Below are 25,486 nucleotides of genomic sequence, written 5' to 3'. Positions count from 1 at the left end.
GCTATGAAGTTCCCAAAGCAGTAGATAAAGATGGTGTTGTGGTCAACAAACCATTGGCTTTAACCCTTTAGGGACTGCATGGGAGTGTTCTTCGTAGTAACGCAAACTTAATTTGTCACTACAAATTGTAAAATAAGATTTTTTTTCTACTTTTTCTTTGCTAAATAAAAAGAGGAAGTTACAACTAACATTGCTAGAGGAGATATTGAAGATGCAAGATGTCTGCCCTGAAATAGTCGTTGAAGTAGTTGCTGACGCAGACGACATGTTGAATGGTGAAGACCATGTGGAGTCAAGATGCTGAGCTGGAGTCGTGGAGACTTGGAGAGCAAATGAGTATCTTGGAGAAAAGACAAGAGGAATAAACTTGGGGAGCAAGTTTATGACTTAAAAAAAGAGGAATAAGTGCATTCCAAGAAAATGAAAGTTGCACTTAATGTTATGGAAGATGTCCATATCCATGTTGCCTTGGAGACTAGGGTTTCAAGAACATGGAGTTAATGATAAAATAGCTCTAAGGGTCGTCGGGAAAAAGATACAGACATAGAGGCTGATTTTATAGAGGGAGAGAAAAGCTCTTGAGTGTGGTCTTGGTCGTGCTGAAGTACTGACGGAAGAGCGACATTAGCTTTATAGCTTAGGAATCGTTCAGTAGCGTGTGTTAGGGTGTTAACACTAGACGTGTAAAAGCTGAATTAAGCATACCTTATAATAGATTGTTTAAAAGAGATTCTAATAAAACATAAGTATTTGCTTGTAGTGTTTTGCTTCTCGATTTACTTTCTGCAGTACTATTGTGGTGTCTCATTTACATCATCATTTACATCAACAGATGCTTCCCAGGCAAAAAATAAATAAAAACAAGGAAGCGCTAAATCGTTTTTTTGTGATTAATAAAATCTAAGAGGTTTTTGAACTCTCTGTCTCTTCCTTCTCACGAAGAATCTGTTGCGAACTTTTCTGTTAATAATTTTGAATGTAGTTCTCGCCTGTAATAAGATGTGGTTGTGAATCACATTATTCCTCTGGCGCCAATTAATGTTGTAGAGGACGAACTGAGCAACCACCTTGCGGAGCAATGTAATCACATTTTTTTTCTACTTCTTAGAGTAAAATGTTAGCATAATAACTTATTTGGAATGAATGCATTTAGATAACTTAAAAATGTTACTAATGGCAGTAGATGGAGCCACCATGACCTTCTCATATTGATCTCGGGCACAAATGACTGAGAGAGCACGGTAAACATAACCAGTATGTTTTGCTAATACTAGTAGGGAATGGCAAAATTTATTGTAAAATTGTTCAGCATTTCGTAAGAAGAAAAACCCTTTTGGCAAGGCAAGCTATTTAGGCATCGACAAGAAGCATGATTAACCTCTTCACAACAATTAAGAAAACAAAAAAAATATATTATAAAAATCAATCAAATTGCATTGAATAATGTGAAATAGACCTAACTTATCAATTTGCGACGAAGGATAAGCACCACATACACGTAGCGAACTCTTTGATTAGGCCCAAAGAAAAAAAAAATGAAGGCAACAAAGAGAAAAATCTTGACGTATGGGCTTTTTAAAAAGTAAAACATTGCTTTCTGTTCGGCTTTACAAAAAAAATATCTGATAACTAAATTTAACAATTTGCCTGTAGATGATAAAAGGAAAGTTAAGCAGCCACAAAAATGCAAGCACAAACAATCGTGAGGTCACACATAACAACATAGCATGATTTGAGCCTCGTGAGGTCCCACAAAGACAAGATCTCTTCTATATTCAACGGTATAAATCCATACAAGAATAGAAAAAACAGTTTTCAAAGAAGAAAAAATAAACTAAATACAATATAACCATTGGGAATAGCTAGATTAGCAAAACCAACGAACGACTTTTGGGCCCTAATATATTGCGATGATCAGTCCAGTCTGGTTCGTACTGATTCGACAAGGTGATTCCAATCACCATTTAACCGTGCGAGTTTTCTGCTAGGCGGATGCGTTTTTGAACATGGGATTGGACTTGACTTTTTGCTAAATGTGAAGCTAAAGCTCGCGGACCAATTTGCCAAAACGACACATCATTTTACACCAACATGTGGAGGCAAATAAACAAGGCGTAAAAGCATTGATTCTGAAACACTAATCTTAGGATCATTCATGAAAGAAGATTTTGTAATATTCCACAAATTAGAAACTTAAGAATACAAAATAAATTAGGGGGAAATAAAAAAAAACTAATAGGAAAAAAGAGCTTTAACTTTTGGAAATGGAAGCACAAACACAAAACGCAAAGTCTATTTTACCTTTTAACCCATTCAAGAATCCTCCTTTAGTTTCAGACTTTCAGTGCCCTCTTAATTTGCCTATCTCCCTACTCCTGTGTTTCTTCGCCTGCTCTCAGCCTTTCTTCTTCTATCAGGTAAAGAATTACTAAGCATGTCCCTCAAAGACCTCTCTACTTTTCCCCATCTTTCTAATTTCTCGCAAGCTTGCATGCGCAGACGGTTTATCTATTTTTTCTTGTTTAATTATGTGTATGGTTGTAATAGTGAGAACTAAAATATGTCAAGTGATAACTGAAACTTAAAAGATTTTATATGTATGTGTATGAAAGAAAGAGTGAATGGAGCTGTGGACAGAAGCTAGAGCCCTAAAAGCAAGTCTAAGAGGAGAAGCTATAAAGCATCAAGTGATTGTGGCTGAGGAACTAAGCCGAACTTCTTCTGCTGAAGATTTCTCCGTTGAGTGTTTCCTTGATTTCTCAGAAGTAGGTCAAGAAAGAGACGAAGAACAACTTGTCTCCGTTTGTTCTTCACAAGAAGAACAAGAACAAAATTATTGTATCTTTAGTTCACAACCTTGCATCTTTGATCAACTTCCTTCTTTGCCGGTATATTTATTTTTCTTATAATTAAAAGAAACTTTGTTGATTTTTCTGATTTTTAAAATTTATTTTCTGATTTTTAGGATGAAGATGTGGAAGAGCTTGAATGGGTATCTCGTGTTGTGGATGATTGTTCATCACCAGAAGTCTCACTTCTCTTCACACAAACCCTCAAAACCAAACCAAGCTTCTCATCTTCAGTTCCGGTTAAAACAAGAACCAAACGGTCTCGGAACAGCTTAACCGGTGACCGGGTGTGGCCACTAGTTTCAACCAATCAACATGCAACAGGAGAGCAGTGTAAGAAGAAGAAACAAGAAACGGCCGTTTTGTTTCAAAGAAGATGCAGTCATTGTGGCACAAACACCACACCTCAGTGGAGAACCGGTCCGGCCGGTCCAAAAACCTTATGTAATGCATGTGGAGTCCGGTTTAAGTCCGGTAGGCTCTGCCCAGAGTACAGACCGGCGGATAGTCCGACGTTCTCAAATGAGATCCACTCAAATCTTCATAGGAAGGTTATGGAACTGAGAAAGAGTAAAGATTTAGGTGAAGAAAGAGGAGAAGCTACTAATAAGTCAGACCAAGTCAAATTTGGCAGCTAAGTGGTAGAGAAGACTTAGGTAAAATGAAAACCTACCTGTTTTAGCCTTATCTCTAGTTTTGTATAATTTAACAACTTGTTCCAAAACATGTTGAGCTGTTTTGGAATTAGTGTCCTGAAAATGTTGTTTTGTATAAACAAGATTATATATTTCTAATAATGTTAGACCACCACCACTACTACTTCGAATGATTTTGGTCCATGTGAAGTGCTATAGACTTTTTGAAGTATTTAGCAAACTATAAAAGTTAACACTCTGACAAAATAAATGCAAAATTAATGTACTATTCGAAATATTCCACAACAATTTTCTTGTAATACAAAACAAATAATAGTTCTATTTTGCATATTCACTGTGTGGCCATAGGTTTTCTGCCTCATGTAAACAGTAAATTATTTCTCCTTTGCAAGAATTAAAGAATAGTTAGGAGTCATAACTTTACTACAAAGCAACACTAACACAAATCCCTTTTGTAAGCATAAAATCTTAAAGTTTAGACTGTGGTGACAACATGATTATAAAGACAATAAAATAGCACATAACATTTACCGACTTAAATCTTCTAGCTACAAGTTCTTAATTATGTATATCATCAACTGCCACATACAAAAAGACTAACACTAGAAGGACTATACAGTTCCATGGACCCATTGGTCAGTAGTTTCACAAATATATTTTTTTATAAACTAGACTCAAGTGAATCTCAATATCAAACGTCAATGTCGTTCCATGTAAAAATGGAGAAGAAAACCACTGAATTCTACAAATTGGTGCTGTCTAGCTTCTTTCAAGTGAATTCTTCTCACAAAACATGGTCTTATGTTTGCAAACGTTGTTAATACTAAACAGGTGTGCGTAAACAATCTCCACACCAAAAAAATGAGTTATTACAAGAATGAAGGGGAGAGAGTAAGCAAAAGTGAATTACAAAGTCAAAATCAAGCCTCTCATAGTCACAATAGTGAGTTCAGAATAAAATTTGGTAGTTTCTAAAGATTCATTGGACAAGTAGGTAAAGTTTATGACTAAGTCAACAATCCGTTGTAGTCTAGCTGGTCAGGATACTCGGCTCTCACCCGAGAGACCCGGGTTCGAGTCCCGGCAACGGAGTACTATTTTTTGTCTCCTCCTTTTTCAGTTTACTTGTGTATGTTAGGTTCTAAAAAGAACATGGTTTTGGTTTGGTTCAGTTCAACTGTTAAAACCCTATCTTATAGGTTCTAAAAGGACCGAGTTCTTCCGTCTCTTTCAGATGGGCTGATTTATTTTTGTAAATAAGGCTCGAACAAGAGGCCCATCAATAAACTCCAATATCGGTCCCTCTGCACCAAACGGAAGGTTTCTCACTAGTTGAAAATCAGAAATTAGATAGAGGAGGAGAGTGGAAAGATGAGCGGAGTATCAACGGCGGCGTATTTCGCGCGGAGAGCGGCGCAAAAGGAGAGGGTTCGAATCCTCTATCGCCGTGCCCTCAAGGATACTCTGAACTGGGCTGTTCATCGCCACATTTTCTACCGAGACGTATGTTTCTTCTCCGAATAGGATTGGGATTTGGTTTTCTCACTCTGTTTTTTTCGCGTTTTGGGTTTTTTTTTTTTGAATTCATTGGTATTCGTTCCTTTTCAGGCTTGTGATCTGCGCGAGAAGTTCAATGCCAACCAAGATGTGGTTTGTGTCTCTTTTTCATTTCACACTCTGTTTTCATCTCTTGCCGTTTCTTTGCTCGATTGTTCATTGAACTGATCGGGAATGCAAGTATATTATTGTATGTTGTTTGATCGAATTTGGTAAAGAGAGAGACTTTAGAGTTTAGAGAAATGATTATAGTTTTTTTTTTTTTTGTTGAAACAGAGAAATGATTATAGCTTATGTTAGTGTGTTTGGACGTTAAACATGATAAAGCTTGCTTTTCTTCTTTTTTCTTTTTTCTTTTTTCTTTTTTCTTTTTTCTTTTTTCTTTTTTTCTTGTGTTGAGTTGGTATCTCCAATTCATTGCTGTGTAGACTGAACTCTGCTTTTGCAATCCATTAGCTTATCACTAAATGTTTCTGTGTCATCTGCTTAAGCTTATAGTGAAACTCTTCTTCTTCTTCCAACTCCTGACTAAATGATTGCGAATTTACCTTCTGATTCTCATTGTCTTTGTTTCTCACTGTGTATCCCTTGATTGAGGGTGTATGTTGTAGGAGGATGTTGACAGAATCGACAAACTGATTGCTCATGGTGAAGCAGAATACGACAAATGGCGACACCCTGATCCTTATATCGGTAAGCATCTCAAACCATGATAGGAAGATAGGTTTGTACAAGTTCCTCTCAAGGTGGATTCTAAATGACCCACTTACTTTTATTTTTATTTTGTAGTCCCATGGGCTCCTGGTGGCTCAAAGTTCTGTAGAAACCCTACTCCGCCTGCTGAGGTAATCTTTCTTCTCAACACTTATTGCTTCTATGGTCTCATGATCTCACTTTCATATTCTCAAAGTACTCATCTTCTTTTTGTCACTGGTGCAGATCGAGATTTTGTACAACTATGGTCACGAAGACAACCCATAAATCTATTTTTTTTCATACCCATCAATAAAGTAAGTTGGATGATTATCAGATGCTCTCATTGTTACCTTCTCAACTAGTTTCTCGTTTCAGTCTCATAAATGTCCCCCTTTCAATGGAACCTCTACGCATGTTAAGTTTCAATGGTGTTTGTTATCTACTGCAGAATTGAAGCATCTTGTGGCTATGGTTCAGAATATAAACTGAAGGCTTTCAAGGTTGGAACTTTGACTTTGAGGGACCATTTCTAATTTTTCGTTCACTATTGTTCCAACTTGTTAGTCAATGGATGTTCTGGCTTTCAAACCCTATGAGGAAAACAGGAAATTGCGTGTTTTTTTTTTCTCTGTCTAGTTTGACCACATATCTATCAGCGTTTTATACCGGTTTACACTGAACATTGTTTGTGCTGGAGTCACAAAAAAGGCAAGGACCATGGTTTAGAAGATAAATGTGTCCTTTTGCTAACAAAAATGCCGATTCCTAACCCAAAAGAGCAAGTGAATTCGATGTGTTTTATTCATATCCGAAAAAAAGAATAAATGTGAATTCATAGTTGAACTGTAAAATTATTTGAATTTTATACCTAAATGTCAGGACATAATAAAGCAGTTGCATCTGTTTATATATTCTTAGACGATTTATATATGGCAGTTGAATCTCTTATAATCGTAAAACACTAGAAAAAAATCAAAAACTCAAAAACTCAAAAGCCGTCCTTTCAAAATATAATGATTTTTGTTTGTGTCAACTGTTACAGTGCCTTGAGTTGCATTTGTGCACAATTGATGAAAAAAAAAGGGAATTAGGGCCTATTTGGCTGGCTTATATAAGGTTCTTACACAAGCTATTCCACAGCCATGTGGTCTTTGCAGAAGCAACAAATGAGTCTGAAGCATTTGGAGGATGTGCTAGAAGAACATTTTTGTTTCGATCCATTTGCCATTCGCTAAGATAAGAAGAGAAAGATTCGTCACGGGAGATGAACATTAAATTAGATGTGTCTGGATTATATGCCCAATCCAATAATTTGTCGAAAATATGTAAACTAGAACTTCCTGTATCAGAACATAAAAAGACGTTAGATAAAGTTGATACACAAAAATCAAGATATGATCCAAATTTTAATGAAAAAGAGATGATAATTAAGAAGATTAACTGGAGTTCACATGAACGTGATTAAGAACAACTCCAGTGGAAGAGAGAGCTTTTTTGACTGAAGGAGGAATGTGATTCATGTTTCCATACGCAGAGATAGAGATTGGACCACGGTAGTTCAACTTACTCAAAGCCGAGCTTATCTTCTGAGAGATCTCTTCAGCTTTGCAGCCATTGGGAATCGGACAGTTCTCAATGTCCCAACAAACCCACGTTGCAGCCTCCTCAAATTTAGCCTCCGCCATCTCCATTTCTTTCGTACTAGTGAATACTTTAAACATAAAAATAAAAAGTCAATCATAAGTGAATAAATTAGGAAATCAAAAATGTTTAGGGAAAATAACCAATTAAGCAAATGATCGCGAATTAAAACACGGATAACATGGATAAGAGATAAACATAAGTCCTCAATGTTTCTTGTATGATAAGAACATAGAAACCTTAACCCTAAGTTATGAAATCCATCAAAACCCTCCTATAACAGTATTGAAACATGAGGAGAGATCAGTGACCAGAAGATAACTCACAGTATTGAGGCCTGCACAAGGACGAGAAGTTGACGTAAGTCCTCAATGTTTCGAAGGGTTTAAGGTTTTTTATTTCCATGTTTTAGGGTTTTTGTGAGTGAAATAATTGAAAGTATTCGCACCGCCACATGTTTTTCCATAAGTATAGTCGGTGGTGAAGCCTGGCCTGGCCCTTCTTTTAAAATGGGCCACCCAAACTAGAACCATAGGATCGCTTGTGGAATCCTAAGTGGCCGAAACCCTAACCTTAAACAGTTAAACTTCAAGTTATGGGGGTTGAGCGTTTTTAATATATGTTGCTGTGTTAAAAAAAAAAAAAAAAACAGTTATACGTATCTCTCTCTCTCTCTCAGCCAGATCCGCAGAATTCAAACGATCATGAACGGAAGAAAAAATTATGATTCCATCCCGACTGATCTCATTCCAGAGATACTCTTAAGATTGCCTGGAAAGTCAATAGCAAGGTTTCGTTGCGTGTCAAAGCTATGGCTATCCATACTTACCCGTCCACGTCTTTTAGTCGCACTCGAACGAGCCAACGAGGAGATGCTCTTCTTCTCCTCGCCTCATCCTCAGAATCCATATGACAATCCATATGACAAGCCTTCTCCTGTGGTAGCTGCTGATTTTCTCATGAAGTTCGTATGCCCAGAACTTCGAGCGTTTACTTCTGGTTTGATCTATTTATGCTCTAATGAGCGTGTGATTTACAATTTAAGCACAGGAGAGTATGTGAATTTACCTGACCTGAAGAGATACAGAAAGTCCAATAGCTTTTTAGGGTATGATCCACTTAACAAGCAATTCAAAGTATTGTTCATGGCTTATTTAAGTGGTCCTGATGATCATAGAATTCTGACGTTAGGACCAAGTAAAAAGAAGAAGTGGAGGAAGATCAAATGTCGGTTAATACATCAGCCTTTGTATGATCGGGTACGCATCAATGGGATATGCATCAATGGGGTTTTGTATTACATAGGTAAAGCCGATGGTTACACAGCTGAGGAGAGGCCTTACATGATAATTTGCTTTGATGTTAGGTCTGAGAAGTTCAAGTTTGTTAAAGCAGAATGCTTTGGTGATCCAAAAGCTACTAAACTGATTAACTATAAGGGTAAATTAGGTGGGATAGACTTGACATATAATGACTCTGATGCCATTGAGTTGTGTATGTGGATTCTAGAGGATGTTGAGAGAAAAGAATGGTCGAAATATGTCTACACTTTGCCTCTGAACAATATCCGCAATGTTTTTGTTGTTGGGGTGATTACTACAGGTGAGATTGTTCTTTCAGGGAAGGTTACATCTACACCGTTTTGTGTTTTCTACTTCAGTCCCGAAAGAAACACTCTCCAAAGAGTTGAAATCCGAGGTGTTGGAGAATACCATGAAGCTTTTGAGACTGAATGCACAGTTCGAGCATTTGTAGACTATGTAGTTGATTCTAAGTTTATAACATAAGAGTCTAGCTAGTTATGGCTATGAATGTGTCTTCTCAATCACAGGTTCCGTGTGAGTTTTATCACTTTGTTGGCTTTTCATTTTTTGTTTACTGGTTTATACCACCTTATTTGAGAACTATTGATGTTTTAATAATAAAGTTTAAATGTTTGGGTTTGGCGTTTTGCTTTAACCGTTCGTTAGAAAATACACTCATGCACACACATTTTAATAATAAATCACTAGATTCAAAACATTAAGAACTGATTGTTAAGAGACAAGTAATGTGTATTTTGTGTCTCACACACACATGTCCCTCTCTCTTCTTTTGAAAGATGAGGAGAGAAATATGAAGATTAACAATGAACACAATGCATGCTTACGACGAGCTGCAAGTCATCAAGAAACTCACTTCAGCAGGAAAGAGGAGTGCTTACGGTATTACCACTCTCAACTGTTTTTCCCAGTCTGTTCACCGAGTGGATCTTTCCAAAGCATATCTGAATCATCAATCATCATCATTGGTTTTATTTAGAAAAATTATAAGAACAGAGATAGATCATGAGATGCTGAAATGGAAACCATATAAAATTACTTGAGATAACTAAGCAACTTGTGTTTTAGAGAAATACTTCAAACTCAATATATGATGTTTAATTACAAGAGTTTTGCTTTCTATTTCATCTGGAGGACTAAATGCCAAAACTGCCTCTTATTGTTATCAATAAACCTTGAAATGTCAACGAGTCTCTTGAGAGAAATTATCAGAACAGAGGTATGGTCATGAAATACTGTTGACATGGAAACTATATAAAATTACGAATTACTTAAGATAACTAAGCATCTTGGCTTTTACTTGTGGAGAAATACTTCAACTCTCAAATAATGTTTATTTGCATTCTTTTTCATCAGCCTTGCAGAAAAGTAAATGTGATATTAGTGTGGACTATGTTGAAAAGTAAACTTGATTTGAGTCATATAGACTAACAAATCACTAATCATATTGGTTCAAACTTAATCCGAATTTTGGATCTTTAAAATAAAAATCTATATAATTTCATAGAATTGTCTGGATAACTAAGATAACATAATCAAATATTTTAATAGAATTCTCTAGACTAAGAATTAAAATATTTGAGATAATTTGTACTTTGAAAGCTATAAATATTTTCACTCTCTTTTTATTTTGAGTCATCCAAATTATAAAATATCCTTTTAAAATGATAAAAAAAAACTTATGACATGCTAAATATGTAATCTGAATTTCACATAACGATTACAATATCAGTTAAAAATTAAATTAAGGAAATCAAAATTTTGTTAACAAAAACAGGAAAAACCAAGAGGAGATTAGAGTTAATTTCAGAGAATAATAAACCAGCTTCATTCTGCAAAACAATTACCGAAAAAATTAGCCAGAAAACAAGAAATATGTCGGAGAAAACATATATTTGCTAAATATTGGAGAATAAAGATATATCTAGAAAATTCGCCCAAGAAAATACATATTTTTTGTAGGAGGCATGGTTAATTGAACGGCAATTTTGGATTATACATTTTGTAAACCTCACGGCTCGACATATTGCAGTTGATCCCCGATGTAAGCGTTGTGAGGAACTTGAATCTAGTTATCATCTTCTCTTCCAATGTAGCTTTGCACAGCAAATCTGGAGCTCAGCTCCGTTTGTAAGAACCATTAATGTAAGCGGATCCCTAGATTTGAGGACAACTTGGAACAGTCTGCATGAGAACATTGTCCTGCCCCCATTGGAACATGAATACGGCTCTCGTGAGATCTGATTCAGCTTGGAATGCTTCGACGCGTCGAGCGGGACTGGGTTGGACAACTCGAACCAGAAACCAGAGGACCTCATCTACGGACACAGTAGACCATGTTAGCTCACCACTTCTGGCGGAAAGCCTCGCGCTCCGTGCTGCATTGACTGAATGCCGAGAGATGCATGTGAGGGATTTGAGATGTGAAGCGTATTCTTCCCAACTCATCAGAGCAGTAACTTCGAACTCCAAGTCTAAAGAGATTTACGGCATTGTAGCCGATATTAAGAGCTTGGCTCTTTCTTTTGTTGTAATTTCTTTCTGTTGGATCCCTAGACAAATGAACAGTGAGGCTGATCTCTTGGCAAAGCAGAGTTTATCTGCTAACCAAGTTAATAGGGTCATAACTACTGCCAACCAACTTTATGATGATTAATGAATGTGGTTTGGTGTTAAAAAAAAAACACAAAGTGTGTCTTTTCTTGAAAAAAAGTTGTTCAATGTGCCTTAAAAAGTCGTAAACGACTTAAAAAATCAACAAGCCCACTCCTGCCAAGCTAGAGATGGCAATTTCAACCGTTCCCCAAAGCCTAATGAATAAAGAAGTGAGTCAATAACAACACATATGTCAGAGTCTAGCAGCACATGTAACTTGCGATTGTTGTCACGTTCTCTCATTACTCACAACCACATCACCTCGTCCGTTCTATTCTTCAAGATGCGGACAAACCTAAGCTCTAAGACAATGGACTACTTGTTTATTTATTAAATTCTTATAGAGTGAAAAGAACTCGTAGCACTACGTATATAAAAATGGTCTTTTTAAATAAAATGAAGATACAAAGATCCAAATTTCAGAATAGTGATTTCATCATTCGGATCCTCAAATTAAAACCTTAAACAACGATGGATCTCTCACCATATGATTATTATTTATTAAAAGAAACTAAGAACTCGTACAATGACGATATTACGATAACAAAAATGCAACAACAAACCACACGACTACCTTTGTCACCCGGAAAGGTAGTCGAAGCCGTCTTCGTCGCTGTAATAAAAGCCGAGGTTACTAATCGCAGCTGAAAGAGAGTTATTCATAGATGCATGCTTCGTCGCCAGATACGGCATGTTGTTGAAGGAACAATCAAGACAAGTCACAACATTGTTCAATTCCTCATCATTTTCATCTTCACCACCACCTTTGGTATGCATCACTTTCTCAGCTCGGTGCTAAAGACTCTGAAACATTTCTGAGACACCTTGGGCCAGCTGATACGTCCTAAATTAGGGAAGGATCGCTCAATCGGACTAAAAGGATATGAACTCGCCAAAAGGGAGAACTGATGGATTGAACGGTGACACAATGGGTTGCGGATGGCCCAATGATATTACCAGACTTCAGTTGGTACTTGATATGACTCACAAGTTCACAAAAAGAAGGATTTCTAAATGTTGCCAGATATGACGCACATGTCCAACGAAATAGAGATTTGTTTATTCGGAGATAACCTCACCAAGAAACGAAAAGTGTTCTACAAAGAACAAAGAGATAAACTCAAACAAAAGGGAAAAAAGAATGTTTTATTTCGTGGCTCATATGCCCTATTTATAGGATTACAAGTTATAGAAATCCAAAGAAGAATGTGCTAAAAACAAGGCATTGAAAATAAAAACAAAGACTTGACTAAGTAAAGTATTTGACTGAAACTTGTACTTCCTCTTGATATAGCCACGACCATGACTTTGAAAAGTGAAGAATATGCTCCTGATATGGGCCAAGACATGTCTCTTTAAGGCCTGGTCGAAATCCATTTTTTTTCCTTAGCCAATTTTTATCGGTTTCTCGATTTGGCCCAAACAAGTTTGTTTTTGATTTTTTTTTTGTAAACCATCAATCCCAAGACTTTCTTGGACATTTAAAACATGAATAATCACATTTTGCATGATTGAATTGGTCGTTGGTTCATCAGAAAGAAGGTTAGCCATTTTCAGCTTCTCGGGTGGTCTGAATTCGCGAGAACTGAAGATCACCTGATTTGTAAATGGCATAACTGTCACATATGAACTCCTTATTCTTCTTCGAGGAGCTCCGTAATTGAGTTGAGAACATTCTACAAGTGATTTCATGCGTAGAAGCCTCTTGGTTTGGAAGATATGAGTCAAACAATGAACATATATCGTTACTGCTTCCCATGATCAAGCCATTCATGTCTGTTTTGCCCGGTGCGCTACCCAAGGGCACATCATTCCCTCCCTATTGAAAAGGATTTAACCTCAAATCCATTTACCTATATCAAAAGGAAATGAATCAGGAAAAAAGAATCTAAAGAACATGTAAAATATAGTGAAGGAAAATTTTGGAAAGAAACTTCCTTGGAGTTTTGAAGTTGTTTTCCTCAAGTACTTCCATCTCCAATCTCAAACTTATAAGCACGATCTCTGCTTCTGTTCCTGGCACCTCTTGGAGACTGATCCTGTTTATCCTGGACACTCAAAATAAACATTAAAATGCCAGGATTATATGTGCAAGACAAGTACTTGTTCAGATAAGAAACCAAAGTTTCTTTCCCTAGGATATGTAGCACACATTTCAGATCATCATGAAGCCTATCAAAGTAAGTGTTGTACACCAGAATGGTTTCAGGGCACGTTATAGCACAGTTACTAAAGAACAAATTCAAAACATGCGCAAGTTTCTCAGATTTAGAACACAAAAGATCAATTTCAGACCGAGAATTACTTATCCAAGGATCAACACTTTTATCAAAGAAGGTGTTTTAAATCAGAATGCTTTCAAGGCATGAAATATCATAAGACATTTTCAAAACGTGCCTAACATGATCATAATTAGAATACAAAAGTTCAAGATCAGATTTCAAAACAGAATCACAACAAAAATCGGTTTTAGCTCTAAGTGAATTCTGTTCCAGCAAAGTCTTAACCATAAATTTGTCCAAGGCACAAGTGGATGCAAACAAGCTACCAGTCATCAGTGAATATCTATAACAACTCAAATTAAAGCTATTTTTTTGAAGGCAAATGAATCAAACGAATTTCTAGCACAAAAATCAAGCTGTTGCAAATCAAGCTCAAGAGACTCTTCAAAATGATCAAAACCTTTGCTATGTTTCAAGAACTGATGGAAACTCAAAACAAATCCAGAATTGATGCCATTGTCATGGTGAAAACGTTTTTGATCAAGAAGTTCATCTGGTTCAAACACTTTAAAAGAATTAAACATGTTTTCATAAACAAAATCTGAAACATGAAATTCTTTAACCTTGTCAAAACCAAAACGTTTCACATCTTTAGAACTGATCTTAACACACATTTGAGACAGATAATTAATAAAATCAAGTTTCTCACAGTGCTCTTGAATGTCTGTGGTCAAAGGCGTAGGAGTTGTGCCTGGATCAAAGCAAAGATGATTCTCCATGTTGATGGATGTCATGCTTGGTGCTTTCTCATCAAAGGTAGGACCAAGTTCATCTACCTCATCAAATATGGGACCTAGGCCATCGTCCAAGGGTCTCCTAGTATCAAGAAGCGGTCCTTGATGTGGGTAGTCGAATGACTTTTCCTCAAAATCCTGTGAACAATATAACAAGACTACTCGAATACTCCGGTTGCAAAAAGGTTAGTTCTGCAATAGTCCGTTCTTTATTAAACATAAATCAGGTTCTAGAAAAGGAAGATAACAATTATCCTCACAAATCATCAAACTTTCAATCACCTCTTCATCATACTCATCAAAAATTGGTAAAGAATCTGAAAAATCTTTTAGATCTTCAAGGTTGTTTTCAGATTTACCTTTGGGTTTTTTATTGATGAATAAGGATGGCTTAGCTACAGGTGCCGCGTGGTTGTGCTTTTCTTTTGGATCTTACTGACATCATTGAGGGCTTTGACCACACCCTCCACAAGGTTGTCACAAAACTCCCGGACTTCAAACTGACTGAAAAGCCTTCTTTGGTCAGCTTCAAATATCTTAACCTGAAAATTCTTAACACAAAAGGTTAACAGATAAAAATAATCTTCACACTCTCAAGTGTTTATCCTCACCCACACACGTGTTTCTCTCGGATTTTAGTGGTCACACAAGAGTTTCCTCTCAAAGTTCTAAGAGAACAAATCAAGTAACCTAATGGAATCTCCAAGCAACAAGGAATGAACACAAGATAGAAAGATAAGAGAACTGATTTGTGAAATCCGTATTAACCACTCCAAGGCTGGATTTCTCCTCAGCCAGGAGAATTTCTCTTCCATCACCTAGCCAACAAATCAATTTTTTGTTTCTTTCATTTTTTCCTTTTTTTTATAGATTTTTTTTTTTAATAGAAGAATGACGATAAGTAAGGTAGTGGCTCGAATTTAAGATAGAACGAAGAAGTGTTTAGAAAATGAAAGATGAGAAAATGGATAGGTAGTACCGGTTGAGTGGCTCTGATACCACTTGATAACGCCCTAAATTAGGGAAGGATCACTCAATCGGACTAAAGGAATATGAACTCGCCAAAAGGGAGAACTGATGGATTGAACGGTGACACAATGGGTTGCGGATGACCCAATGATACTACCTGACTTCAGTTGGTGCTTGATATGACTCACAGGTCCACCAAAAGAAGGATTTCTAAACGTTGCCTGATATGACGCACATGTCCAACGAAATAGAGATTTGTTTACTCGGAGATAACCTCACCAAGAAACGAAAAGTGTTCTACAAAGAACAAAGAGATAAACTCAAATAAAAGGGAAAAATAAATGTTTTATTTCGCGGCTCATAGGCCAAATTTGTAGGATTACAAGTTGTAGAAATTCAAAGAAGAATGTGCTAAAAACAAGGCATTGAAAATAGAAACAAAGACTTGATTAAATAAAGTCTTTGACTGAAACTTGGACTGCTTCTTGATATAGCTACGACCAGGACTTTGAAAAGTGAAGAATATGCTCCTGATATGGCCAAGACATGTCTCTTTAAGGCCTGGTCGAAATCCATCTTTTTTCCTTAGCCAATTTTTATCGGTTTCTCCATTTGGCCCAAACAAGTCTGTTTTTGATTTTTTTTTGTAAACCATCAAGCCCAAGACTTTCTTGAAAATTTAGAACATGAATAATCACCTTTAGCATGATTCAATTGGTCGTTGGTTCATCAGAAAGAAGGTTAGCCATTTCCAGCTTCTCGGGTGGTTTGAATTCGCGAGAACTGTAGATCACCTGATTTGTAAATGGCATAACTGTCACATATGAACTCCGTTTGATCTGATTCTTCGTCGAGGAGCTCCGTAATTGAGTTGAGAACATTCTTAAAGTGATTTCATGTGTAGAAGCCTCGTGGTTTGGAAGATATGAATCAAACAATGAACATATATCTTTACTGCTTCCCATGATCAAGCCATGCATGTCTGTTTTGCCCGGTGCGCTACCCAAGGGCACATCACCAGCCAAAAAAATTGTGAACTCCACCGAGAGACTCCTCGTAAGCCCCTCCAAGGAACATCCCCAAAAATTACCTTCCCCCACCGTCGTCTAGCTCGTGCAACGGCAAGCTGGACTCGCCGCCTATGAACTATCAATCTTCCCATCGCTGTCACACGTTAAATCCAACAATACTCGACGAGACACGGGCCTTTGGTCGAGCTTATGGATAGGAACTATAGGAAAGAGCTGATCAATCCCCCAGAGGTCAGGGATCGAAGTGAAAACCGATAGGTTGATATTGTAAGTCTGCATCGGATCCGACGCGCCTATAGCCTCGAAGATCAGCACCTAATGATGAGAGACGATCGCCTCCCACTCTCGCTTCATATCACCAGATGCTTAACCGATCTCCTGTCTCATACAGACCGAACAGAAGCCAACAACAGCTTCAGCATACTCCTCGAGAGTATAACCAACAGAAGCCACTTGCTTTGATATTAGGTCTGAGAAGTTCAAGTTTGTTGCAGCAGAATTTTTTGGTGATCCAAAAGCTACTAAACTGATTAACTATAAGGGTAAATTAGGTGGGATAGACTTGACATATAATGACTCTGATGCCATTGAGTTGTGTATGTAGATTCTAGAGGATGTTGAGAGAAAAGAATGGTCGAACTATGTCTACACTTTGCCTGTGAACAGTATCTGCGAAGTTTTCATTGTTGGGGTGACTACTACAGGTGAGATTGTTCTTTCAGAGAAGGTTACATCTACACCGTTTTATGTTTTCTACTTCAGTCCCGAAAGAAACACTCTCCAAAGAGTTGAAATCTGAGGTGTTGGAGAATACCATGAAGCTTTTGAGACTGTCTGCACAGTTCGCGGCTTTGTAAACTATGTAGTTGATTCTAAGTTATGGCTATGAATGTGTCTTCTAGATCACAGGTTCTGTGTGAGTTTTATCACTTTGTTGGCTTTTCATTTTTTTGTTTAATGTTCTCTACTTACACCTTATTTGAGAACTATTGATATTTTAATAATAAAGTTTAAATGTTTGGGATTGGCGTTTTGCTTTAACCGTTCGTTAAAAAATATACTCACACACTGAGTACCATGGAAAAAAATTTAATAAATAAATCACTAGAATTCAAAACATTAATAAAATGATTGTTAAGAGACAAGTTTACGACGAGCTGCAAGTCATCAAGTAACTCTGCAGGAGAGGAGAGTTTACGGTATAACCTCTCTCGACTGTTTTTTCCACTCTCTTCATGGAATGAATCTTTCCAAAGTATATCTTTATCATCATCATCAATCATCATCACTGGTTCTATTTAGAGAAAAATTACAAGAACAGAGATAGATCATGAGATGCTGAAATGGAAACATATAAAATTACTTGAGATAACTAAGCAACTTTGTGTTTTAGAGAAATACTTCAACACTCAATATATGATGTTTAATTACAAGAGTTTTGAGTTCTATTTCATCCGGAGGCATAAATGCCAACACTGCTCCATATTGTTATCCATAAACCTTGAAATGTCAATGAGTCTCTTCAGAGATATTATCAGAACAGAGGTATGGTCATGAGATAATGTTGACATGGAAACTATATAAAATTACAAATTACTGGAGATAACTAAGCATCTTGGCTTTTACTTTTAGAAAATACTTCAACTCTCAAATAATGTTTATTTTCATTCTTTTTTATCAGCCTTGCAGAAAATTAAACTCTCAAATAACTCTCAAATTCTGTTAGTGGATGCTTTAAAATCCATGAAGATTGTCGAAACTGATTTGAGTCTTGATCAAAGCTGAGATATCGCATGTGTGGAAATAAGGTATAGGTGAGATGAAACTACGTCACCTTTGTTAATTATTCTCTAAGTAAATATCTCCCCAACAAGAGAACCATTCACTCGACACTCGTACTGCATAGACTACACAGTTCACACACTTCAATATCCAAGAGCATCAACTGTCACTGAATCCCATTTTCCTTTGCTACATTATACTTTTGTTTATCAAAATTTTCATACTCAAAATAGCTTGCTTTGATGTTAGGTCTGAGAAATTCAGGTTTGTTAAAGTTGGGGTATTATATTGATAAACGATAAAGGCAAACTATATGTAGTTGGGAGAAATGTGATGATGATGCTTACCTATGTGGGTTCTAGAGGATGTTGGGAAACATACATGGTAAAATATACACTCTACAATTTGCCGAAAGATCTCGTTGACTGGAAAGTTTGGGTCTTTGGAGTTACCACAACAGATGAGATTATTATGGCGACGACTTGTAACTTTACATCTGAACTGTTCTATGTTTTTTACTTCAATCCCGAAAGGAAAACTTTTCAAACCGTTGAAGTCCAGGGTATTGAAGCATTTAGGTCTAGTTACCTAGTTCACGCCTTTGTAGACTTTGTAGAGGACACCTCAAGTTTATAACATAAGTATGGATTTCGTCGTCGTTGGTCTTTCGTGTACTCAACGAGTGTTCGATTCTATATTTGTTGTTTTCGATCGTTTCTCTAAGATGGTCCATTTTATATCTTGCAAGAAGACAACAAACGCTGTTCAGGTGGCTGTACTTTTTTTCCGCGAGGTCTATCGGTTACATGGCCTTCCTTCATCGATCGTCTCGGATCGTCTCGGATCGTGATTCTCGTTTCCTTGGTCACTTCTGGTGGTCCCTTTGGAAGTTGCTTGATACTAGTTTGGATATGAGTTCGGCTTATCATCCTCAAACGGACGGTCAAACAGAGGCTGTTAATCGTTCCCTTGGAAAACCTTTGCGTTCTCTGGTTGGTGATGCTGTTCGAACTTGGGATTCCAGGTTACCACAAGCTGAGTTTGCTCACAATCATGCAGTCAACCGCAGCTCCGGTTTCAGTCATTTTCAGGTCATTTACGGTATTGTACCGCGTGCTCCAGTTGACCTGTCGTCTCTTCTGGATCGTACCCGTTTACATGGTGATGCATCTGTCTTTGTTGACACGATTCTGGATACGCATGCGCGAACATCAATACAACTTGAAGCTTCGACCATCAAATACAAAGCAACTGCTGACTCCCGCCGTCGACGAGTTGTGTTCGATGCAGGTGATTTGGTGTGGGTTCATTTGACTCACGATCGCATGCCTTCTCATGCTTACAACAAATTGAAGTCTAAAAAGATTGGCCATGTCCCGGTGGTAGCTAGGATCAATGATAACATCTACCGTGTGCAGATTCCATCCGACATCACCACATTCGACGTCTTTAATGTGCGCTTCCTTACTAAGTTCTTCCCTTCCGATGAGCCTTCTGATTCGATGAGCCTTCCGATGAGCCTCCTGATTCGAATCCCACTCACCTCGGGGGACCTGATGCAGCAGCATCATTACTTTTGGCGCCAACTTAAGTGTTCAAAACCCGTTAGCTTATGATTTTGGTTTTAAACGTTATTTCCTTTTTATTCTTAGTTTTAGGCTTTTATTTCGAATGACGGTTTATGATATCCTTATCCTTATGGGAATTTTCCAAAATGGATGGATATAAAACAGAGTTTTGTCTTCCTTGTTTGATACGTATTGATTTAATAGAAAGTGCTTTTGCTTTATACTTATTCGATTAAATTCATCAAAAACAGGAAGTTGGTCTGAAGAAACTATCGAAAGAAACTCTTGATCGACCCAAGAACAGGTCTCGAAGAACCTTAAATTCTTAGATCGACCGTTCACCCATTCGTACGATGCACCAGTTTGACAGCTCTATCTCATTAACAGATTTTGTGTTAAGTGTATCACTTTGTTGGCTTTTCATAATTGTATTTCTTGTTTTCAGTTACATGCATGTCTTAATTAATTGTGTTAAAATGTTACCTCGGAGCAAAATAATGTTTGATCCCAGTTGCATTTTCATAAACTTCTTTTTCATAATGGTATAAGTTTAAGGATTCTTCTTTTTAGATCTCTTTTGTATAATTGTTTCTTTGAATTTTAAGATCACTAGGTGATGGCTGGTCCACATTCTACAAAGGCATAAAACAGTGGATAAAGAAAAAGAACCAACCAAAAGATGCATGTTAATGTATAGAGACAACGTAGAAGTTTCCTAAGGCATGTATAAGACCCATGTTAGATGTGTCCCGATGGTGCATTTCAGCATATAGTCTATTTGCTTAACATTCATACTCCCCAAGATGATCCATTTTATACTTTGCAAGAAGACCACAGACGTTGCTCAGGTGGCTGTACTTTTTTCCGTGAGGTCTATCGGTTACACGGCCTTCCTTCATTGATCGTCTCGGATTGTGATTCTCGTTTCCTTGGTCACTTCTGTTGGTCCCTTTGGAAGTTGCTTGATACTGGTTTGGATATGAGTTCAGCTTATCATCCTCAAACGGACGGTCAAACAGAGGTTGTTAATCGTTCCTTTGGGAACCTTTTGCGTTGTCTGGTTGGTGATGCTGTTCGAACTTTGGATTCCAGGTTACCACAAGCTGAGTTTGCTCACAATCATGCAGTCAACCGCAGCTCCGGTTTCAGTCCTTTTCAGGTTATTTACGGTATTGTACCGCATGCTCCAGTCGACCTGTCGTCTCTTCCGGATCGTACTCATTTACATGGTGATGCATCTGCCTTTGTTGACATGATTATGGATACGCATGCGCAAACATCAGAACAACTTGAAGTTTCGACCATCAAATACAAAGCAGCTGCTAACTCCCGCCGTCGACGAGTTGTGTTCGATGCAGGCGATGTGGTGTGGGTTTATTTGACTCACGATCGCATGCCTTCCCATGCTTACAACAAACTGAAGTTTAAAAAGATTGACCATGTCCAGGTGGTAGCTAGGATCAACGATAACGTCTACCGTGTGCAGCTTCCATCCGACATCACCACATCCGACGTCTTTAGTCTGCGCTTCCTTACTAAGTTTTTCCCTCCCGATGAGCCTTCTGTTTCGAGGTCGAATCCCGCTTACCCCGGGGGACCTGATGCAGCAACATCATTACTTTTGTCGCCAGCTTAAGTGGTCAAAACCCGTTAGCTTATTATTTCGGTTTTAATCGTTATTTCCTTTTTATTCTTAGTTTTGAGCTTTTATTTCGAATGATGGTTTATGATATCCTTATCCTTATGGGAATTTTTCCAAACGGATGGATATAAACAGAGCTTTGTCTTCCTTGTTTGATACGTTTTGATTTAATAGAAAGAGCTTTTGCTTTATACCTTGTTTAGATTCGATTAAATTCATCAAAAACAGGAAGTTGGTCTCAAGAAGGTATCGAAAGAAAAACTTTTGATCGATCCAAGAACAGGTCTCAAAGAACCCTAAATTCTTAGATCGACCGTTCACCCATTCGTATGCTGCGCCAGTTTGACAGCTCGATCACATTAATAGATTTCGTGTTAAGTCCATCACTTTGTTGGATTTTCATAATTGTATTTCTTGTTTTCCGTTACATGCATGTCTTAATTAATTGTGTTAAAATGTTACCTCCAAACAAAATAATGTTTGATCCCAGTTGCGTTTTCATAAACCTTTTTTCGTAATGGTATAAGTTTAAGGATTTTTCTTTTAGACCTCTTTTGTATAATTGTTTCTTTGAATTTTTAGATCACTAGGTGGTGGCTGGTCCACATTCTACAAAGGCATAAAACAGTGGATAAAGAAAAAGAACCAATCAAAAGATGCATGTGAATGTATAAAGACATAGTAGAAGTCTCCTAATTCATGTATAAGACCCATGTCTATTTGCTTAACATTCATACGCCCCCACCCCAAAAAAAAGAATCTTCTTATTCCAACATTCTCTTATGCTAACACTAGGCTTAGTAGTGCCAATTCACACCTGTCTTAAAATTAAAACCAGATTTATCATTGAAGACAACTGTTATGATAAATATTCACTATTAACTCAAAAACCTCCTTTCAAAATATAATGGTTTTTATTTGTGTCAAACTGTTACAGTGCCTTAGAGTTGCATTGTGAACAGTTATGAAAATGAAAGAGAATTAGGGTATTTTGCTGGCTTATGTAAGGTTCTTACACAAGCTATTCCACAGCCATGTGGTCTTTGCAGAAGCCACGAATGAGTCCGAAGGATTAGGAGGATGTGCTAGAAGAACGTTGCGTTTATCCGTCTGCCATTTGCTAAGAAAATAAGATAGAGATTCGTCACGGGAGATGACCATTAAATTTGCTGGATCTGGAGTTCGATTATGTACCCAACCCGATAATTTGTCGAAAATATAGTGGCCTCCTGTTTCAAAACATAATAAGATCGTGAGTGAGATAATAGCTCATATGGTTATTAACATATCGAACTCATTTTAAGAAAGAAAGAAATAGCATAGCCATAGTAAGAATGTAAACATTATAGAAGAAATAGCATAGCCATAGTAAGAATGTAAACATTATAGATAATGATAAAACAAATGGAAAATAGTTCATTTTTTTCTGCGTAAGAAAAAACAAAAATAGTTAAAAAGATTAACTGGAGTTGATGTGGAGGTGATTAAGAACAACTCCAGTGGAAGAGAGAGCTTTCTTGACGGAAGGAGGAATGTGATTCATGTTGCCATAGGCAGAGATAGAGATTGGACCACGGTAGTTCAACTTACTCAACGCCGAGCTTATCTTCTGAGAGATCTCCTCGGCTTTGCAACCCTTGGGAATCGGACAGTTCTCAATGTCCCAACAAACCCACGTTGGAGCCTCCTCAAATTTAGCCTCCGCCACCTTGTTGTTTTCCATATCTATATCTAGTACTTTAAACACAAAAAAATCAAAATTGAATAAATTTGTAAATCAGAAATCTTTAGGGAACATAACCAGTTAAACTTAAGATAAGAAAAGGATCGTGAATTAAATCCTCCTGTATTGAGACCTGAGGAGAGATAACAGGGACAAGAAGATAGGCGTAAATACTCAATGTTTCTTGTCTGATACCAAACATATAAACCTTAACCCTAAGTTCTGACTGGATTCCATCAAAACCCACTTATAACAGTATTGAAACTTGAGGAGAGATAACAGTGAAGAGAAGATAACTCACAGTATTGAGGCAGAGAGATCACAGGGACGAGAAGATCTTCAATGTCTCGAGGGTTTTTTTTCCTTCTTTCTTTCCGTGTTTTAGGATGTTTTTGTGAGAGAAATAATCACTTATATATTATTTGAGAAGCATTACAACTTCTTTTTGTACCCATATGTCATCACTAGGATGATTCTTAGAATCATTAGAGAAATATATTGATCTATCTAATTATATAATAAGTTTTTTATTAAACTAACAATAAATTCATCATTAATGTACTTTATTATTTCCTTAAATAAAATTTACGGAATTGCCTAATGTGGCTAAAATATATATGGCAATTAATGATTTTGAATAATAAAGATTTGATAAAAAAAATAGTGTATCTTCTATCATATTTGTTTAATTTTAAACTATTAAATAAATTAAACAACCACAATAACCATATAATAAAAATTTAGATTTTTATGTATATGTTATATTCTGAATTTTTACAAACGGCTATAAATTACTAAAACTGTTAAGAGTCTCACATTCAAATTTTATGATCCATGGTTTAAAAATTTTGGTATGGCAAAATACAAATGATTACAAAAATTATATAAGTAAAAAGTCTAATTTAATTAATTATTAAGATTAATATATATATCGTTTTAAATTAAACTATAAACCATATAAAATACAATATTTTAGTTTCAAAATTTATTTTGAAAAAAAATTTTGATAAAAGTTTTGAACGATCATTGACAACTTTTTTTTTTAAATTATAAATTACTAAAACTATTAATCCCACAATGAAAATTTTGTTATCAGTAATTTAGATTTTTTCTATAAAAGATATAAATGATCGAAAAAACCATATGAGTAGAAATCATCATTTAATAGACATTAATATTAAAAATATACTAAAATATATTATCTATGTTAGTATCATTTAAATTTAATTACATATCCTATCAAATATAAAAAAATATTTTTTGGACTAATAAAATTAATTTATATGTTCTCACCAATTTAATTATATATTTAATAGTTACTGAACTTTAATTATTTAATATATAGTAATTATTTCATAATATGTAAAAATATTTAATACATAAAATAATTTATATATATAATGTTGATTCCGCGTAAGGCGCGGGAAACCTAGTTGTAAGTATTCGGACCGCCAAATGTTTTTCCATAACCGTAGTCGGTGGTGAAGCCTGGCCGGGCCTTCTTTTAAAATGGACCACCCAAATTGGAACATATCTTATATATTAACTAAGAAACATTAACCTTTTAAGTGTAGACACGTGTCATTACCAGAATAAAATTCAGAATCTTTAAAAAATATGTTGGTCCAATTAAGTATATATTATATTTTTCATTAAATTAATCATAAAATTAATTAAAATGTACAATTATTATTTTCTTTTCTTTCCTTGAATAAAAGCTACGGAATTACCAAATATGACTAATATATATATATATATATGACAATTAATAATTTTAATAATAAAGATTTGATAACAATTTATATCTCATCCATCGTTTTTGTTTAATTTTATATTATTAAAATAAATTAAACAATCAAATTAGCTATATAATTAAAATATAGATTTTTTTCGTATATGTTATATTTTGAATTTTAAAAAACGACAAAATTACTAAAACTGTTAAAATTATTATGTTAAAAATTAATGATCAATGGTTTAACATCCCATATATATTAATAGAAGAACATTTAAAAAGCTTAGAACCTGTAATTTGTACTAACTAAAAAAATGTCATACTGAGTTGTCACGTAATTGAAATGTTAATTTGTTTACGTGACGGCTTGAAAATCAATCGAGAATTTTGTTAGTCCAAAATTAAATTGCGAGGAAATGTTATATTATATAGTATGTCCATTATGGACCATTCATTTAACAAATTAAAATTTATTATATATTATTTCCTTAAATAAAACCTACAGAATAATCTGTATACTTTCTATCATTTTTGTTTAATTCTTTATTATTAAAATAAACTACACAATTACATTAATTATATATTAAAATTTTAGATTTTTTTGTATATGTTGTATTTTGAATTTTTCAAAACGAGTATAAATT

The 25,486-nt window shown here is 35.9% G+C and overlaps 5 protein-coding genes and 1 non-coding gene across 7 annotated transcripts; 5 read left to right on the top strand and 1 right to left on the bottom strand.

Annotated features, from left to right (window-relative positions):
* The first annotated feature begins 2,174 nt into the window (after nt 1-2,174).
* Nucleotides 2,175-3,662, top strand: LOC106371269 (GATA transcription factor 3). 2 transcript variants are annotated; one of them, XM_013811315.3, is made up of 3 exons: nt 2,175-2,417; nt 2,613-2,888; nt 2,966-3,662. In XM_013811315.3, the coding sequence occupies exons 2-3, from the start codon at nt 2,622-2,624 to the stop codon at nt 3,485-3,487; spliced, it is 789 nt and encodes a 262-aa protein (XP_013666769.1). In that variant the 5' UTR covers nt 2,175-2,417; nt 2,613-2,621; the 3' UTR covers nt 3,488-3,662. The 2 variants fall into 2 exon arrangements, with proteins under 2 accessions (XP_013666769.1, XP_013666770.1); XM_013811316.3 differs by having other exon boundaries at nt 2,251-2,417; nt 2,617-2,888.
* An 862-nt stretch (nt 3,663-4,524) lies between these two features.
* Nucleotides 4,525-4,597, top strand: TRNAE-CUC. The gene has a single exon. It is a non-coding gene; the product is annotated as a tRNA-Glu (tRNA).
* Nucleotides 4,598-4,806: 209 nt separating this feature from the next.
* Nucleotides 4,807-6,431, top strand: LOC106371270 (NADH dehydrogenase [ubiquinone] 1 beta subcomplex subunit 9). Its single transcript, XM_013811317.3, has 6 exons — nt 4,807-5,008; nt 5,114-5,155; nt 5,674-5,755; nt 5,852-5,907; nt 6,002-6,072; nt 6,207-6,431. Exons 1-5 carry the CDS (start codon nt 4,877-4,879, stop codon nt 6,041-6,043), a joined length of 354 nt encoding a protein of 117 aa, XP_013666771.1. The 5' UTR covers nt 4,807-4,876; the 3' UTR covers nt 6,044-6,072; nt 6,207-6,431.
* Nucleotides 6,432-7,888: 1,457 nt separating this feature from the next.
* On the top strand, nt 7,889-13,659 carry LOC106369537 (putative F-box protein At1g30925). The gene has a single exon (XM_022712115.2). The coding sequence runs from the start codon at nt 8,104-8,106 to the stop codon at nt 9,184-9,186; it is 1,083 nt and encodes a 360-aa protein (XP_022567836.1). The 5' UTR covers nt 7,889-8,103; the 3' UTR covers nt 9,187-13,659.
* Nucleotides 10,940-11,377, top strand: LOC125583292. The gene has a single exon (XM_048749934.1). The coding sequence runs from the start codon at nt 10,940-10,942 to the stop codon at nt 11,375-11,377; it is 438 nt and encodes a 145-aa protein (XP_048605891.1).
* An 8,547-nt stretch (nt 13,660-22,206) lies between the features above and the next one.
* Nucleotides 22,207-23,487, bottom strand: BNAC03G65830D. The gene is made up of 3 exons (XM_013810275.3): nt 23,409-23,487; nt 22,849-23,121; nt 22,207-22,613 (listed from the first exon to the last, which is right to left on the bottom strand). The coding sequence occupies exons 2-3, from the start codon at nt 23,105-23,107 to the stop codon at nt 22,384-22,386; spliced, it is 489 nt and encodes a 162-aa protein (XP_013665729.1). The 5' UTR covers nt 23,108-23,121; nt 23,409-23,487; the 3' UTR covers nt 22,207-22,383.
* Between the last annotated feature and the right edge of the window lie 1,999 nt (nt 23,488-25,486).

This window comes from Brassica napus, chromosome C3, assembly GCF_020379485.1.
Source record: "Brassica napus cultivar Da-Ae chromosome C3, Da-Ae, whole genome shotgun sequence".
NCBI lineage: Eukaryota > Viridiplantae > Streptophyta > Magnoliopsida > Brassicales > Brassicaceae > Brassica > Brassica napus.
Note: the sequence above shows the minus strand (reverse complement) of the source record. Positions and strands in the feature narration are given on the sequence as shown.